Consider the following 16,255-nt stretch of genomic DNA (forward strand, 5'->3'; position numbering starts at 1 on the left):
TTCTTTTCCTCTCTGCATATTTATAAATAAATGTTAGAATGTTAGTTTTTTTTTTATAAAAAGAAAGATCAAATCTACAATATTTTTTTATTTTTTAACCACCCAACTAGTCTTACATATATCTCCATCTCCATGAAACTATAAATTTAATTCCTACCGTTGTAATATACTATATCTATTATCTTCTTTCTATTCTTTCATCTTTTTATTTTTATTTTTATTTTTTTCTATTCTTTCTTTTTTATGACATCATTTATTATGTTTTATCATGCATTTTATTTCTATTCTCTCTCGAATAGACGTTTAGGGTTATCCATAGAAATATCAAGGTATTTTCTAAATTTACTTGAAAAATTAAGTAATAAAAATTAAATTGGAAGATTTGTAAAAACAAATAAAAAATATATAAACTTTTTAATCAAACGATTATTCTTTGTAATAAAAAATGATTATCTAATTTTATAAATGATTAATAATACAAAAATGAAATTATCCTTTGATCTTACCTCCGGACTCTAAAGACTCATTTGCAATTATATCTTACTAATTAATGATATTAACTTCTTATTATTTTTTAAGAAAATTCTTTGCCTCCTTGCACGTGCTTATTTGCCTTCTTTTACACGTATTGCGTATTTGCGTATTGTGCATCCTTAATTCACCTTTATGAAAAACATGAAAATGAAGGGTAATTGAAATAATTAATATTCTCTCGGAATGTTGTTCTAAGACATTTTATACATAATCACACGAACAAATAAAAATAATTAATGTAGTTAATTTTATTGATATTTTTTAAAATGTTATTAATGAATATACGAATTTTATCCATATCAATAATCATTAACTTATTAAAGTCTAAGGAGAAGTAATGAAAAAGAAAAACATAAATACTTAGAATATAATAAGGGTAAGTAATGAAAAAGAAAAAAAGAAGAAAATATTGTATAAAAATATAAAATGTCTTAAAAAAAGAAACGTCAATTCATTTTGAATGGTGTCTTATAATAAGAACAAAAGAAAATATTAAATTACAATGCTAATACGTAAATATAATTTGAAACTTAAGACAATTGCCTCAATCGCCTTCCTAAATATTACACAGCCCTCCTAATTTCTAGAATTAAATTGTTATCATTATTTTTTGTGAAATAAATTATTATTATTATTGATCAAAATTTAAATTTTGATCTAAATTAATAACATAGACCCATGCACATTTTTTTATAGTCTGAAAAAAGAGAACTACATAGAGGAGTATGAACTCCCCACCGAACAAAAAGGAAACAATTAGCTTAAAAAATCTGGCAATTGATCAAACATCAAACATCTCCCTCCAATCTACAGCCCAAATTTGTTAAGGCATCTGCACATTGATTTGCCTATCTGCACAGAAAATGGATATAATGATTCATTCTTTTGTTATTGTCTAAAATGTCATTGCAACTAAGACCCATGCACATTTTCGATAAGCATTATTTTATAACTTGATTAATTATTTATTAAAAGTATCAGAATAATATCTTCATTTATTACTCAGTTAGATTTATTAAGTATTTATTTGATTAAAATTTATCACAGCATGAAAATTTATTGGTAAATATTATAAAAATCACAAACTAGTCTCAGCAAATTCAAATAAGTTTGGTCTAAGGTTCTATATAAGTTTGTTTTCAAGTCCTCCATTCCCTCATATCCACTTTTAGCAAGAAAGGGTGGCCACCATCCTAAAATGGAGAAAACAAGGCCCTCAGACCAAGTTGTTCTGTTCTTGGACCAGCATAACCCTAAACCACCCTCTATAGAGTCCGAAAACCATCAAAATAAACCTAAACACCCCTTAAAGGTCAGAACTCTTAACCGTCTCAGCTTCTCAAAACCCAAATCCCGAATCCTAGAATACAACTATAATGTCCCCCGCAACAAAGTTGCAATCTCTGAAGAAATTAGTGACGTTATTCAACCCACCTATAAGCTCTCGTCCAACGATGACGACAAAGAGGACGACGAAGATGATTGCGAATGGGATGAGGACGAGACGGAGGAGGATGGTTCGGAGCATGGCCCAAAGTTGCACCAAAAGAGGAAGTGCAAAATCAAGTGGAGGCTCATGATGGAGTGGATTTTGTTCCTAAACATATTGACATGCTTGGTATGTTCTTTGACCATATCTTCCATAACCAACATGCACCTTTTGGGATTGGAGATTTGGAAGTGGTGTTTGATGGCAATGGTCACATTCAGTGGCCGTTTGGTTTCGGGTAATTATATATATTCATTTTTTCATCCATCTCACTACTATCTCAAATTTTTTAATTTCTTTTTTTTTTTACCTTTAATTTCTCATATATTATCACACATATTACTTTCTTTCTCCATCTTTTAATTTATTTTTCTCATTTCACTCTTCCTCGGCCCGAATTAACCCACAACAAAATGAGAAACTATTAGAGAAATCATATGTGTATTGTTTCAGTCAATATTTACATATAACACTAACGATGAAAAAAAAGTACTCATGGATACTTGGAATAACACCTGTTATGAATTATAAATTGATAATTAAATAAATATTCATTTATTAATAATACAAGAATACTAAATAATAAGATACTCGTACACGTAGGATACCCTCTACTTTGAGTTTATTTAAATTTTCATAATTATACTAAGTTTAATGTATATGCATTTATAATATAAAATAATTTTACGTTATCATCTAATCATAGATTATTATCGTTTGAATTATTTTAAAGTCAACAATAAATTTATCATATATAACGAATTGTAATTTAATGACTGTGTAAAATTTTTTATATTATTAATGCATAATCATTATACATAAACTAAATCCATTTTTCATTTTTAACACACACATTATGAGGAGTGACCAACACAGGTATAAATTTGACAATTATTATACTATTTTTATAATTTGATATAAAATGTCATTTTTATTTATCTAAGCCAATGAATTATATTTACGCATTACGTAAATTGTTTGTGTCAAATTTTATCAAAATTAAATAACAATAATATAATAATCAAATTATATATATTTTAATATATTTTTAAATATTTATATTAAGTTAATTTTAATATATATAAAAAAGATAATAAATGATTTTAAATTAATATAAAATATTACATATGTGATATATGTGAAAGAAACTTTAAATTCAAGATAAATTTAAAGAAAACATTATTTAATTGAAAATTATAAAATAGTATAATAATTGTGAAAGTTAAACCAAGTATAATTTGATCCTCCTTAATATATTTATATTCCAAAATTATTTATTTTTAAGCATAAATATATGTTTCAAAAATATATTTTAATTTTTGATGGGATTTCAGGGTGGCTGGTAGGTCTAACGGTGTTCATCATCGAGCGAAACTTCATGCTCCGAGAGAAGGTACTGTACTTCATCTACGGGCTCCGAAAGAGCATAAGAAACTGCATGTGGCTAGGCCTGGTGCTACTCTCCTACTGGAGCGTGGTGTTCGACGACGTGCAAAAGAAGAACCACAAGTTCCTCAACAAGGTCTTCCAAGCCCTAGTAGCAGTCTTAGTTGGGGCCACCATCTGGCTCCTGAAGATCGTGCTGGTGAAGATGCTGGCGTCCTCGTTTCACGTCACCACCTACTTCGACCGAATGAAGGAGAGCGTCTTCCATCACTACATCTTGGAGACCCTGTCGGATCCACCGATGATGGACGATGTCGCCGAACAGCAGCACCATCTCACCAGGTGGAACAACGCCAGGAACTTGAACAAGTCCAAGAAGTTTGGGTCAAGGAGGATTGATATGGAGAAGCTGAGGAAGCTCAGCATGGAGAGCACCGCTTCGGCGTGGAGCGTGAAGAGGCTTGTGAACTACGTTAGGTCTTCTGGGTTGTCCACTATTTCAAGGACTGTCGATGATTTTGGCAACGCCGAGTCTGAGATTAATAGTGAGTGGGAAGCTAGGAACTGTGCTCAGAGGATTTTCAAGAACGTTGCCAAACCTGGTGCCAAGTAAGTGCATGTTAATATTCTGGTTTTTATTTCTTCAAATTATGCTTTTTGATTAGTTAATTAAGGTTATATATGGATCGGATTTGGTTATCATACGTGCCGTTGCTTTTTCTATTAATTATTTTAAGAGTCTTTTTCTAGTGTTTTTATTTTTATTTTTAAAACTATTTATATATGATGGGTTGATTTTACTAGGACAAGAAATTTCGGTTTGAATGGAGTTTTGTACTCACTTAATTAGCAGGAAACACCATCCTGAATATATATTACTTTTTTCTTATTTTCTTACATCAAACAATCAATGTAAGAATTAGTTATATTTCAACCAATATAAAAAAACATGATGAAAATAACATGTTGCATCACTCAGGATTACATTTCTTATTATAGGACAAAAAGTGAATACAAAACTTCGTTGTTCAACATTTCTTGTTATCCTAAGTGATAAAAACAATGTAAATAGTTTTAAAATCACTCTATTTTGATACATGATTTTTTTATTACTTGTTTCGTAAAAAATCTAATATATGTAACTAAATTTAAAAGGTAAATTAGGATGAAAATTGTAAATATAATTGTTCAACAACAATTGTACATTATATATGTTGATTGTCACTCCTTCATTTACAAATTGTTTTTGATACATGGAGGGTCCTTCATTTACAAATTGATAAGTGATATTTGGACGTAATAATTTCAAACACCTTTTTTTGAGATGATTTCAAACACCTCATTAATATCTATAAGGTTGTAATATTTCTATATTTTTTATTTTATTATGTTACTAATCATATTTATTATGTTTCTTTCTGGTCTCTTTGTCTCTTTAGATGTGGATTAGAGTTGGATGTCCACTAACTATTTTCTTACGAAAACCAACATCTGTTATTATAGTCCAAGATTATTGGAGGATCCCTTAATCCTCACCATTAGTTATGGAATACTCATTTAACTGTTGAGATGTCGCTAAGACACGAAAATCAGACCTAACTCTAGTTGATCCTGACACGAACAAATACATTTTATAAGCTAGTAAAACAAAATACAAATGGCCATTTCATTTTAGGATGGATTAGGGTGAAGGTGAGAGATAAAAAAAGGTCGAGAGAAAAAAATAATAGATATAGTATGTAATATATAGAAAAATATAGAGAGGTAAAAAAAAAATAGATAGATGTATGTAAGAGAGTAAAATATATGTTTATAAGGACACTTAATATTAATGTAGACTTACTAACAATATTTCTCTTAAAAGACTACTAACAATAGTTATACTAACAATTTAATTTTAATTTCCACTAGTAAAAGTCTATGTCAATGTAAATTTACCAAAAGACAAACTTTTAATGTTAGTAAATAAACTTTTTGTAGCGTAATAAATCGATATAAGAATATGTTTTTCCTATTTATTTACCTCAGATACGTTTTTCTTTTATGAAAAGGGAAAGCTTTAGTTAAGAGCCCACAGCTACGTTTAATTAAACTGTTACAGTTATCATAAATAAAATTATTAACTTAGTTTTTTTTTCGCTGAATCTTCATATTTTTTCTGAATTATTAACTTAAATTCTTTAAAAGTTGAAAGGTTCTTTTTTTTTTATCAGCAACAAATTTTAGAGATAATTAACAAAATGGAAAGATTAATATTATATTTATTAATTCCATCTTTTTTAATCTAAAAGGCACGCAGAAAACGTGGTAAAAAATCAGTATCTCTTCAGAATGTTGGAATAAAAAATCATTATTTCATGACACAAAATTTCTAAGCCACTAACAGTGGACAGTATAAGTGATTAAGGTACTTTATTCTTTTAAAAATACAAACAAACGCTATAAGAAAATCCGAGAAAAAAAAAGTTAGCCACTTTCGGGTAGGTCAATCCAAAGGGTTGTGAATTGTGATCACTTGTCCCCTTAATCATAAGTAAAAACTACTATGAAGAGGGTCAATTTTGTTGTTGTTGTTGAAAAATGAAAAAGGTGAATGGGATTTACACCACAGGATATATTGCAAGTCACGTTCGGACCCAGATGTCATAGCACTATCTATTGTGGGTTTGGTAATTGGTCCCGTGTTCATTTTATTTTTTTTACATTTGTTTTGTGGTCCTTATATATGATCCTCTTAAAATATAGAAATAATAAGTCTAAGGTGTGTCGTGAACCTAATCAAATTGGTGCTTCATTTCGTACTCAGAGTCAGTGGTCCTGCATTCGTTTAGTATTTCACTTCTCCATTTATCGATCCATTTCCGCAATTTGTGCTCAGTGCTTCTCTTTGGTTGCTCAATGTGGCAGTGCGTCATGCCGCAAAAGAAAGAACATATTTAAAACACATACACAATCTGACCTAACTCAGTTTAAATAAATTTAAATTTAATTAATTGAGTTGGTTCCATTTAAATAGAAAATATATTTCAAATCAACCCGAATCAAATCAAAATATTAATTTTAACTAGATAGCACATTTCTTTGCATAAACTTAGGTAGATGACCCTTGTTTCAAAAAGGAAGCAACAGGAAACGATAAAAAGAGAGATAAGATGAATATATTAATTTTTTTTCTATTTATTTGGGAGAAAAAAAAAGATTTTTTTAAACAATTACAAAAAATTCCTCCCAAATTGACATGATGTCAAGAAAGACCAGCTCTCACTTTTTTTTTAATTTTAAAATAATAATAAAATTTTCATATCATGAAAATTTAAAGAATTACTAATGTTATGTTAAGAAAAAAAATAATTGAATAAAAAGTTTATCTCCTTACTTTTTTGCTTCTTATTTCTCTCCGTTGAAATTTTTTTTCAATTTTTTCTCTTTTATATTTTTGTTTTCACATTTTATTTCTTTTTCTTTATATTTTAATTTTAACATAAATAATTCATAAATATCTTGTCACTCTTTCTTTAAAATAAAGTTTATTTTGACAATATACATTTGTTTTTTTTATAGAATTTTATCGTGGGATTTGTTATAGACCTAGTATTAGTAAATTAATCAACACTTAGGTGATGGGTTTGAGAGGGTTATAAGGTTGAGTGGATGATAAAAAAAAAGAAAGAAAAAAGAAAAAAATATGAGTTTAATTCGTTTTGTTAATATAAAAAATTAATAATTAATAATTAATGTTTATTAATAAAAAATGTGATAGATTTAATTTAGGCCGTCAAACAAACACGCCAGGTGCTTAGATCCATTTTTTCATCAACACAACCATAGCCGGTGATCAATTTTCTATTATTATTTTTATTCAAACTAAGTTAAGCGCAAGCAAAGCACTACTGATGAATTGTGAATTGTCCCACCAAGACCAGGGTTTTAGCTTGGTCCAAGAAAAGCACTTTCTCCACAATTCCTAGTACATTTTGTTGGGGTCCAGCCAAAAGTAGTCAAGCTGCATTTAATGCACTGCATGTCTCTTTGACAAATTTTACTAGCTTTACTTAGATGAATAGCTAGGGGGTGTAGTAATATTTGAAAGGCATGAAAAATGTTTTACGGTGCAAGCTTTGTTGAAAATCTTAGTAAATTTCTATACTACCTTTTGCTTTCTATAAATAAAGGGGCTTTGCAGGTGAAGGAAATTATGGAACAGAACCAAAGCAAAGCTTCTGGATAGTTGTGAGAACATAGTGAAAAGAAAAATAGTAAATTTGGAGAGTGTGAGAAAAATATACCGGCATAGGTATAAACTCTATAACTTTTTGATACTGTAAAACACAATATTCAAATAAAAATGAGTTTGACAGGAAACAGTATATTATATCTCTTATGTGTGAAAGAGAGTGAAAAGAATATTATAATGTTCTTTAATACAGTGAACTATTTTTTGAAGTTTGTCCAATGGTTTTTTCCTCGATATTAGAGGGTTTTTGACATTAAATATTGATGTTCATTTTTATAGTTACTGGTGTTTATTTTATTGCTTTCGTTGTGTCACAATTTTTAATTTTAATTTACACTGATCACGTTTTGCTTGTTGAGCCCAACAAGTGGTATCAAAGCTTTAGTTGAGGTTCAGTATTGTGTAAATTAAAATCAAGGAGAACAATGGTATTATGGTCAAGCTCACCTCTACAAACTACCCCATTTGGAAGCCAAAAATGGAGGATATACATTTCTACAAGGATATGTGTGGTCTTGTGGAAAAGGGAGATGCAAAGCCATACAACGTGACAGTTGAAGACTAGAAAAAGTCACATTAGAAGGCCATCGATTTAATTAGGCAATGGGTGGATCTCAGTGTATTCCACCACGTGGCTGTAGAGACAAATGCCCAAACTATGTGAAAAAATATTGAAAAGATGTATCAAAGAAAGGCTGCACAAAACAAAACTTTTGTCATTAGAAGGTTGGTGAATTTAAATTATAAGAAGGGAAGATCAATTGCAGAGCACTTGAGTGACTTCTAAAACTTGATGAACCAATTAGTTACCATGAAGTTAGTGTTGGAAGACGAATTGCAAGCACTGTTAATTTTGAGTTCTTTGCCAGAAAGCTGGGAAACTTTGGTGGTGTCATTAAGCAACTCTGCTCCAAGCGGACAACTTACTTTATCTCAGGTGAAAGATAGTATGTTCAATGAAGAGACCAAAAGAAAAGACCTGGGATCAAGTAGTTCTCAAACCCTTGTCACAAAGAATAGAGGGAGGAGTAAGAGCAAAGGTCAATCAAGTAAAACCAAGGATAGATGACAACCTCAGCCTCGAAGAAAGTTTAAGTGTTATCAATGCGATGAAAAAGGACACCTCAAAAGAAATTGTAAAGCTTGGAAGAACAAGGAGAAGAAAGATCGGAGGAACCAAAGATCCGATGCAGATGAAAATACCACAACCCCTATAATTGATGGGGAAGTGGTGTTGATCTCTATTGAAGAAGAAGAAGAGTGTCATGTTGTAGATTCATGTGTTGAATGGGTCAATGAATCAACAACATCTTATCATGCGACTTCCAACAAGGAATTCTTTATTGTGTATAAAGTAGGAGACTTTGGAAAAGTAAAGACGGGCAATAGTAGCATGGCAAACATCATTGGAATTGGTGATGTGTGCATTCAAACCAATAATGGTTGCACACTAACACTGCAAGATGTGCAACATGTGCCTGATTTGCGTTTGAATATGATTTCTTTGTATGCCCTAGATTTAGTCAGATATCGCAAAAAAATTGGTGATGGAAAATGGAAGCTTACCAAAGGTTCATTGATGGTTGCGAAAGACACATTGTATTCAATGTTGTGCAAAAATAAAGTCAAACTAATCAGAGATGGATTGAATGCAGTTGAGATGATGCTTTGCCAAATTTCATGGCATAGAAGACTAGCTCACTTAAGTGAAAAGGGATTGCAATTTTTGATAAGGAAGTCCCTCATTCCTTCTAACAAAGGTGCAAAATTGAATCCTTGTGATTATTGTTTATTTGGCAAGCATCATAGAGTATATTTCTAGAAAACTTCAAAGTTGAAGGATAATATTGTTCTGGATACGGTTTATTCTAATATGTATGAACCCATGGAAGTGGAGACTCTTGGTGGTAGCAAATATTGTGACGTTTATTGATGATGCTTCATGGAAAGTGTGGGCGTACTTCTTAATAATGAAGGACCAAGTTTTTCAATACTTCAAAAGGTTTCATGTGATGGTGGAGAGAGCAGTTAGTAAACCTTTGAAGTGTCTTCATATGGATAATGGGGGTGAATATACTTCCCATGAATTTAAGAATTATTGTTTTGAGCATGGAATTAGACATGAGAAGAAGGTACTTGAAACCTCACAACATAATGGTGTGGCCCAAAGAATCAACAGAGCCATTATGGAGAAAGTTAGATGTATGCTCAAAATGGCTAAATTGCTTAAGCCATTTTGAGGTGAAGCTGTTCAAACCACGTGCTACCTGATTAACAAATCTCCATGTGTTCCTTTGGGCTTTGACATCCCTAAAAGAGTATATGGTTTGGTTATGATATCAGTTACTCTTATTTGAAGGTGTTCAGATGCAAAGCTTTTGCTAAAGTAAGGAACAAAGACAAAACTTGATGATAAAGTCATTCCTTATATATTTTTGGGCTATGAAGACGAGGAATTCGATTACAGGTTATGGGGATCCTAAAAAGAGAAGAGTTACTAGAAGTAGAGATGTAGTGTTTCATGAGTAAGAAACTATGTTGGATTTTGATGCATTAGAAACCAGTGAACAAGGTGGTAAGTTTGATCTTACACCAATCACCCACGTTAGAAGAATTGCCACAAAAGGGGAACATCATGATGATGAACTTAGGGTTAATCATGAGCTAGCAATTAATAAAAGATGGTGATTATGAAGGTGTTGAGTAGGAAGAGCAACTACTGCTTAAGAGATCAAATAAAGAGCGACAACCATCTAAAGGGTACCCTAGTTCAAAGTACATCCTCATCACTGATGAAGGGGAGCCAAAAAGTTTTACAAAAGTTGAAATTCATAAGGATAAAGTCCAATGGAGGAAAGCTATGAAAAAAGAAATATATTCCTTACAGAAAAATGATACTTATGAACTTGTGAAACTTCCTAAAGGTAGGAAAGCCTTGAAGAATAAGTGGGTGTTTAAGCTTAAGAAAGATGGTGACAAGCTAGTGAAGTATAAAGCTTCGGTTTTAGGCAAAAGCAAGGAATAGACTTTTATGAAATTTTCTCTCCAATTGTGAAAATGAGTTCAATTCGAGTTATACTCGAATTGGTTGCTAGCTTGGATTTGGAGCTTAAATAAATGGATGTGAAGATTGCATTTCTTCATGGAGATTTAGATAAAGAGATTTACATGGATCAACCAAGAGGATTTGAGGAGACGGGAAAGGAAAACATGGTTTACAGATTGAAGAAGAGTTTGTATGGATTGAAGTATGCTCCAAGATAGTGGTATAAGAAATTTGACTCATTCATGACGAGTCATGGATATACCAGGGCTGATGTAGATCATTCTGTATATGTCAAAATATTTCCAGGCAACAAATTTATCACCCTCTTGTTGTATGTAGATGATATGATGATAATGGGACAAGATAAGATGATTGGTGATTTGAAGGAGTTGTCAAATTCCTTTGATATGAAAAATCTTGGCCCACCAAAGCAAATTCTGGGTATGCCAAATTTTTTAGATCAGAAAGCTAGAAGAAAGCAATGGTTGTGCAACAATATGTGGAATGGGTCTTAGAAAGATTTAATATGAAGAATGTCAAGCTTGTTAGCCCACCACTGGCCAATCATTTTAAGCTCAACAAAATGAGTTGTCCTACTAGTCCAAATGAAAACGAAGCTATGGTTGCTATACCATACTCCTCAACAGTCGAGAGTTTGATGTATGCAATGATCTACACAAGGCCAGATATTGCTAATGCGGTCGGAGTGGTTAGCAGGTTTCTCTCTAATCTTGGTAAATACCACTAGGAAGTTTTGAAATGGATATTGAGGTATATGAAAGGCACCAGTAATAAGTTCTTATGCTTTGGCAAAGCATGACTAAATTTGGAAGGCTATACAAATTTGGATATGGTAGGTGACCTGGATAGTAGAAAATCTACTTCAAGAATTCTATTCACTTTTGTAGGGGGGCTATATCCTGACAATCTAAATTGTAAAAGTGTGTGCCTTATCAACTACTGAAGTAGAATATGTTTCCATGACCGAAGCAGGAAAATAAATATTTTTATTCAAGAGATTTCTTCAACAGTTGGGAATGAAGTAAGAAAGGTATGTTATCCATTGTGATAGTCAAAGTGCTTTGAATTTAAGTAAGAATGTGATATATCACTCTCGCACAAAGCACATTGATGCAAGATATCATTGGTTGGGACAAGAAGTGGAAGAACATTACTTCAAGTTGGAAAAGATTCACACTGATAAAAGCCCAACAGATATAAAGACAAAAGTTGTAGCACGAGAAAAGCTTCAACTTTGTGGTAAGGTAATTGACATGGATTGCCTGTGAGCAATTGAAGATATTCCCCTTGGCTGGAGAGAGAGAATTGTTGGGGTTTAACCAAAAGTAGTCAATGTGCATTTAATGCATTGCATGCCTCTTTGACAAATTTTACTAGCCTTACTTAGATGAATAGCTAGGGGGTGCATTAATATTTGAAAGGCATTGAAAATGTTTTACGGTGCAAACTTTATTGAAAAACTTAACAAATGTTCACACTACCTTTTGCATTCTATAAATAGAGGACTTTATAGGTGAAGGAAATTATCGAGCAGAAACAAAGCAAAACTTTTAGGTAGTTATGAGAAAATAGTGAGATAAAAAATAGAGTCTTGAGTAAATCCTAAGAGTGTAGGAAAAATACACCAAGATCGGTATCAATTTTATAGCTCTTTGGTACTATAAAAAAAGTATTTGAATAGGAATATATCTCACGGGAAACATTATATTATATCTCTTGTGTGTGAAAGAGAGTAGAGAAAATATTATAATGATCTTGAATATAGTGAAATATTTTTAAAGTTTATTTTATGGTTTTTTCATTGGAGGGTTTTTCACGTTAAATATTAATATTCATTTTTATAAATACCAATGTTTATTTTATTGTTTTTGTTGTGTTGCAATTTTTAATTTTAATTTATATTCATGTTTCACTACTTGTTGAGCCAACACATTTTTCATAAGAATAATAAACTATAAAGTGGGATGAAATATTTTGGTGGGTCAGAGTTGCAAATTGCTTCATTGATAATGTGCTTGGGACTTTGAGTCAACTAATTAACATAAATCATTGAACTGGTAGTTGACCTTTTCTTTGACAAATCATTGAACTAGTATTTGACTTTTTCTTTGACAAATCATTGAATAAGTAACATCTGAAAATAATTACCACCGAGTATATATGACTGAGATAATTAATTAAAATATGGTATTTTGTAATTTATTGAAGGTATATTGAAGAGGAGGATCTCATGAGATTTTTGAAGAGGGTTGAGATACACACCATATTTCCCCTCTTTGAAGGCGCTCTCGAAACGGGACATATCAGCAGGTCTTCATTTAGAAATTGGGTGGTAAGTTTTGACATTAAATTTCTCTCTTCAAGTTATATAGCAGTGATGTTGAACCATATTTCATTTCTGAATTACAAAAAAGTATTTGATTGAACTTCTCCTTTTAAAAAAATTGTAAATAAACTAAAAATAAATAAATCAAGTACGCTTTTAGATCTTAAGGAAAATTGTGTACATGTCTTTTAAAAAGTAAAATGGTTGATTTTATAGTAATTATTATAGATAAAATAGTTTTATATAAGGATTAAATATATTTTTGGTCTCTCTAGTTAGCGTTTTTTTATTTTTGGTCCCTTTATAAGTTTAGTTTTTAAATTTTTGTCCTCATAAGTGTAAGTCTTTCTAATTTTGGTTTTTGTAAGATATTTTATTTAGTTTTACTCCCTGTAAATCTGTGTTTTTTTAATGTTGATCCCTGTAAATGTGAACTTATCAAAACTATAAATGAAAAAAAGTATAATTTTACCGGAACAAAATTTGGGAAAATGTCAACTTATAAGGACTAAAATTAAAAAAATAAACTTATAAAGATAAAAAAAAATTACTTGAATAAAAAATATATTTAAATCTTTATATAATTGATTATTGGTATACAAAACTAGATACTAATAATGTATCAAAATTAAACTTCAATTAATTTTTTTTATCAGATTCGAGCATATTATGAACGAAAAGCTCTAGCACAATCATTGAATGATACCAAAACAGCAGTGCAGCAGCTTCACAAAATAGCAAGCGCAATCGTTAGTGTGATAATAATCATTGTGATGCTCTTGGTGATGGAGGTGGCTACGCTCAAGATAATATTATTTTGTATTACACAAACTGTTTTGATAGGTGTTGCTTTCCAAGGTACCTGCAAGACTGTATTGGAGGCCATCATCTTTGTCTTCGTCATGCACCCTTTTGATATTGGAGACCGCTGCGTCATTGATGGAGTTCATGTAATTTTCCAACTTTTCTAGTTAAAAAAGTTTAGGAAAACATTTTTGAATACAAGAAGAGGAAAATGAAATGTAGTTTCAAGATGCACATATATGAAAAAGATTTTAAAAAGTGAAAATAAAAAGAGTCCAATAGTTGTGCAATGATGATATTTTATATTGATATCCAAACACAATTATCATTTGTATGACTTTTGATAATTATTATAAAAATTAACAAATTTATCATACATGATAGACTGTGATAGGATAAATTCGTATAAGCTTTTTGTCTAAAATAAAAATAAGTTAGACTTGATTTCAATATTAAATCTCTACCTTGAATACTTTTAAAACACTTTCTTATTCATTACACTGTAGGTGTTGGACTTCTTTTCGAATATAGTATATAAAAAATTTGCTTCATTTGCATGTCAATTAACTTGATGATATTATGTACTAATAACATGTACTTACAGATGATTGTGGAAGAGATGAATATCTTGACAACAGTGTTTCTTCGATATGACAATGAGAAAATATACTACCCTAACGCAGTTTTACTCTCTAAGCCTATAAGCAATTTCTATAGGAGTCCAGAGATGTGTGATTCAATTGATTTCACCATTGATGTATCAACTTCTATGGAGACCATCCTTGCACTCAAGAAATCAATACAAATGTAAGATCTTTAATTTATTCCTTATTCTTTGTATGTGGAACTTTTTTTTATTTTATTTAGCTTTAAATATGTTTTTATTCCTAATAAATATTTTTATTTTACGTTGAGTGTCTAATAAAATAATATTTTTATTTTTTTTATCCTTGATATTCTATTTTAGTCCCTGATAAATTAAAAAATTTTATGTTTCCTTTCTAATACGTTAGTAAATTTTGTTTTAGTCTGTATTAATAACAAATGGAAAATATTTATCATGAAGCAAACACAAAATTTACTAATTTATTCTAGACTAAAAATAAGTGTCAATGATCAAAAATAAAATTATTACTTTATTAGATACTCGTCACAAAATAAAAATTTATTCAAAACCATATACAAAATTGAATATTTATTAGGAATAAAAACATATTTAAATCCTTTTATTTTCTTAAAACTAATTAGGATGTATTAGGGGGACTGTTTAAAGATAAGCACCTTTTCATTTTTTAATATTTGACTTGTGTGCTTATGAGTTTAGGTACATTGAGAGCAAGCCAAAGTATTGGAATCCAAAACACAGCATGATAGCAAAAGGAATTGAGAATATGGACAAGCTAAAGTTGTGCTTATCTGTGCAACATACCATCAACCATCAGAACTACGGTGAACGAAACGTCAGGATAACAGAGCTTCTCTTGGAACTGAAGAAGATCTTTGAGATTCATGGTATTAAGTACCATCTTCTTCCTCAAGAGATCCAGATAACCCATATGAATATTGAACATGGCAAAGTTTTGTTTCAATCATGAAGTGCAATTTCCATCTCTTTGCATTTCCCATAAATAATTACCACGACAATCACTTGGATAAATACTTTCAAATTATCTTGATTTCAAACATCAATTCTACTATGCTCTATTTTGCTGGTGGTATATATGCATTATTAATTTTATAAATAGAATTTACTTAATTACCATACTTTTTATGGTGTGGTATACATTCTATATTGTTTTGTGACATATTATTATTGTAAGACCATCCATATATATATATATATATAAAGAATTTTGTGGATGGAGAAAATGTGGTTGAAGATTCTAACAAAGATTAGTTATTGGTATAAGAAGTCTCAGTTTTATTTTGTTATCAAATTTTAAAAGGAAAGGTTCATTAACATAAGAAATGATTTGGAAAAAAAAATAAAGGAAAAGAAACACTATATGGATCTGTTATTATAAATTGTCAGGTGCAATCCGTATTGTTCTTTAATTATATATGGAGAATAGAGTCAATTTTCCACCAACAAGATAGGCCTTTTTTATTATATTTAGTTGTTTATTGACATTCACCATTTTTGTTTGTGATTCCATCAATAAAGCAAGTCTTGCTTATCTGAAAAATGTGAAACTAAGTACTTATATTGTTATTGACAAAAATCGATACTTGTATATTTAATCATAGCTAGTAGACTCAGTACCCATGCCCAACTTTTTGGTGTTTTTGGTTGAGACGGTATTGTAAAGAATCTCAAACCAAGACCAAGGTGTGGTGTTGTGGTGAGGGATGTTAGAAATTGAACGATCCACACATCTCTTATGATTTTGATGAAAATAAATACATAATTTATGT

General features: G+C 30.5%; 1 protein-coding gene across 1 annotated transcript; it reads left to right on the forward strand.

The window, feature by feature from the left end:
* Positions 1 to 1,680: 1,680 nt before the first annotated feature.
* LOC114389670 (mechanosensitive ion channel protein 10-like) lies at positions 1,681 to 15,642 on the forward strand. Its single transcript, XM_028350401.1, has 6 exons — positions 1,681 to 2,261; positions 3,358 to 4,018; positions 12,919 to 13,042; positions 13,693 to 13,986; positions 14,445 to 14,647; positions 15,165 to 15,642. Exons 1-6 carry the CDS (start codon positions 1,733 to 1,735, stop codon positions 15,433 to 15,435), a joined length of 2,082 nt encoding a protein of 693 aa, XP_028206202.1. The 5' UTR covers positions 1,681 to 1,732; the 3' UTR covers positions 15,436 to 15,642.
* The last annotated feature ends 613 nt before the right edge of the window (positions 15,643 to 16,255 follow it).

This window comes from Glycine soja, chromosome 16, assembly GCF_004193775.1.
Source record: "Glycine soja cultivar W05 chromosome 16, ASM419377v2, whole genome shotgun sequence".
NCBI lineage: Eukaryota > Viridiplantae > Streptophyta > Magnoliopsida > Fabales > Fabaceae > Glycine > Glycine soja.

Excerpts from the sequence above, each read along its gene's own strand:
- LOC114389670 (XM_028350401.1), top strand. The coding sequence starts at position 1,733 with ATGGAGAAAACAAGGCCCTCAGACCAAGTTGTTCTGTTCTTGGACCAG. Across the intron at positions 2,262-3,357 it reads CAGTGGCCGTTTGGTTTCGG|GGTGGCTGGTAGGTCTAACG; the intron begins GTAATTATATAT and ends ATGGGATTTCAG. Across the intron at positions 14,648-15,164 it reads CTCAAGAAATCAATACAAAT|GTACATTGAGAGCAAGCCAA; the intron begins GTAAGATCTTTA and ends TTATGAGTTTAG.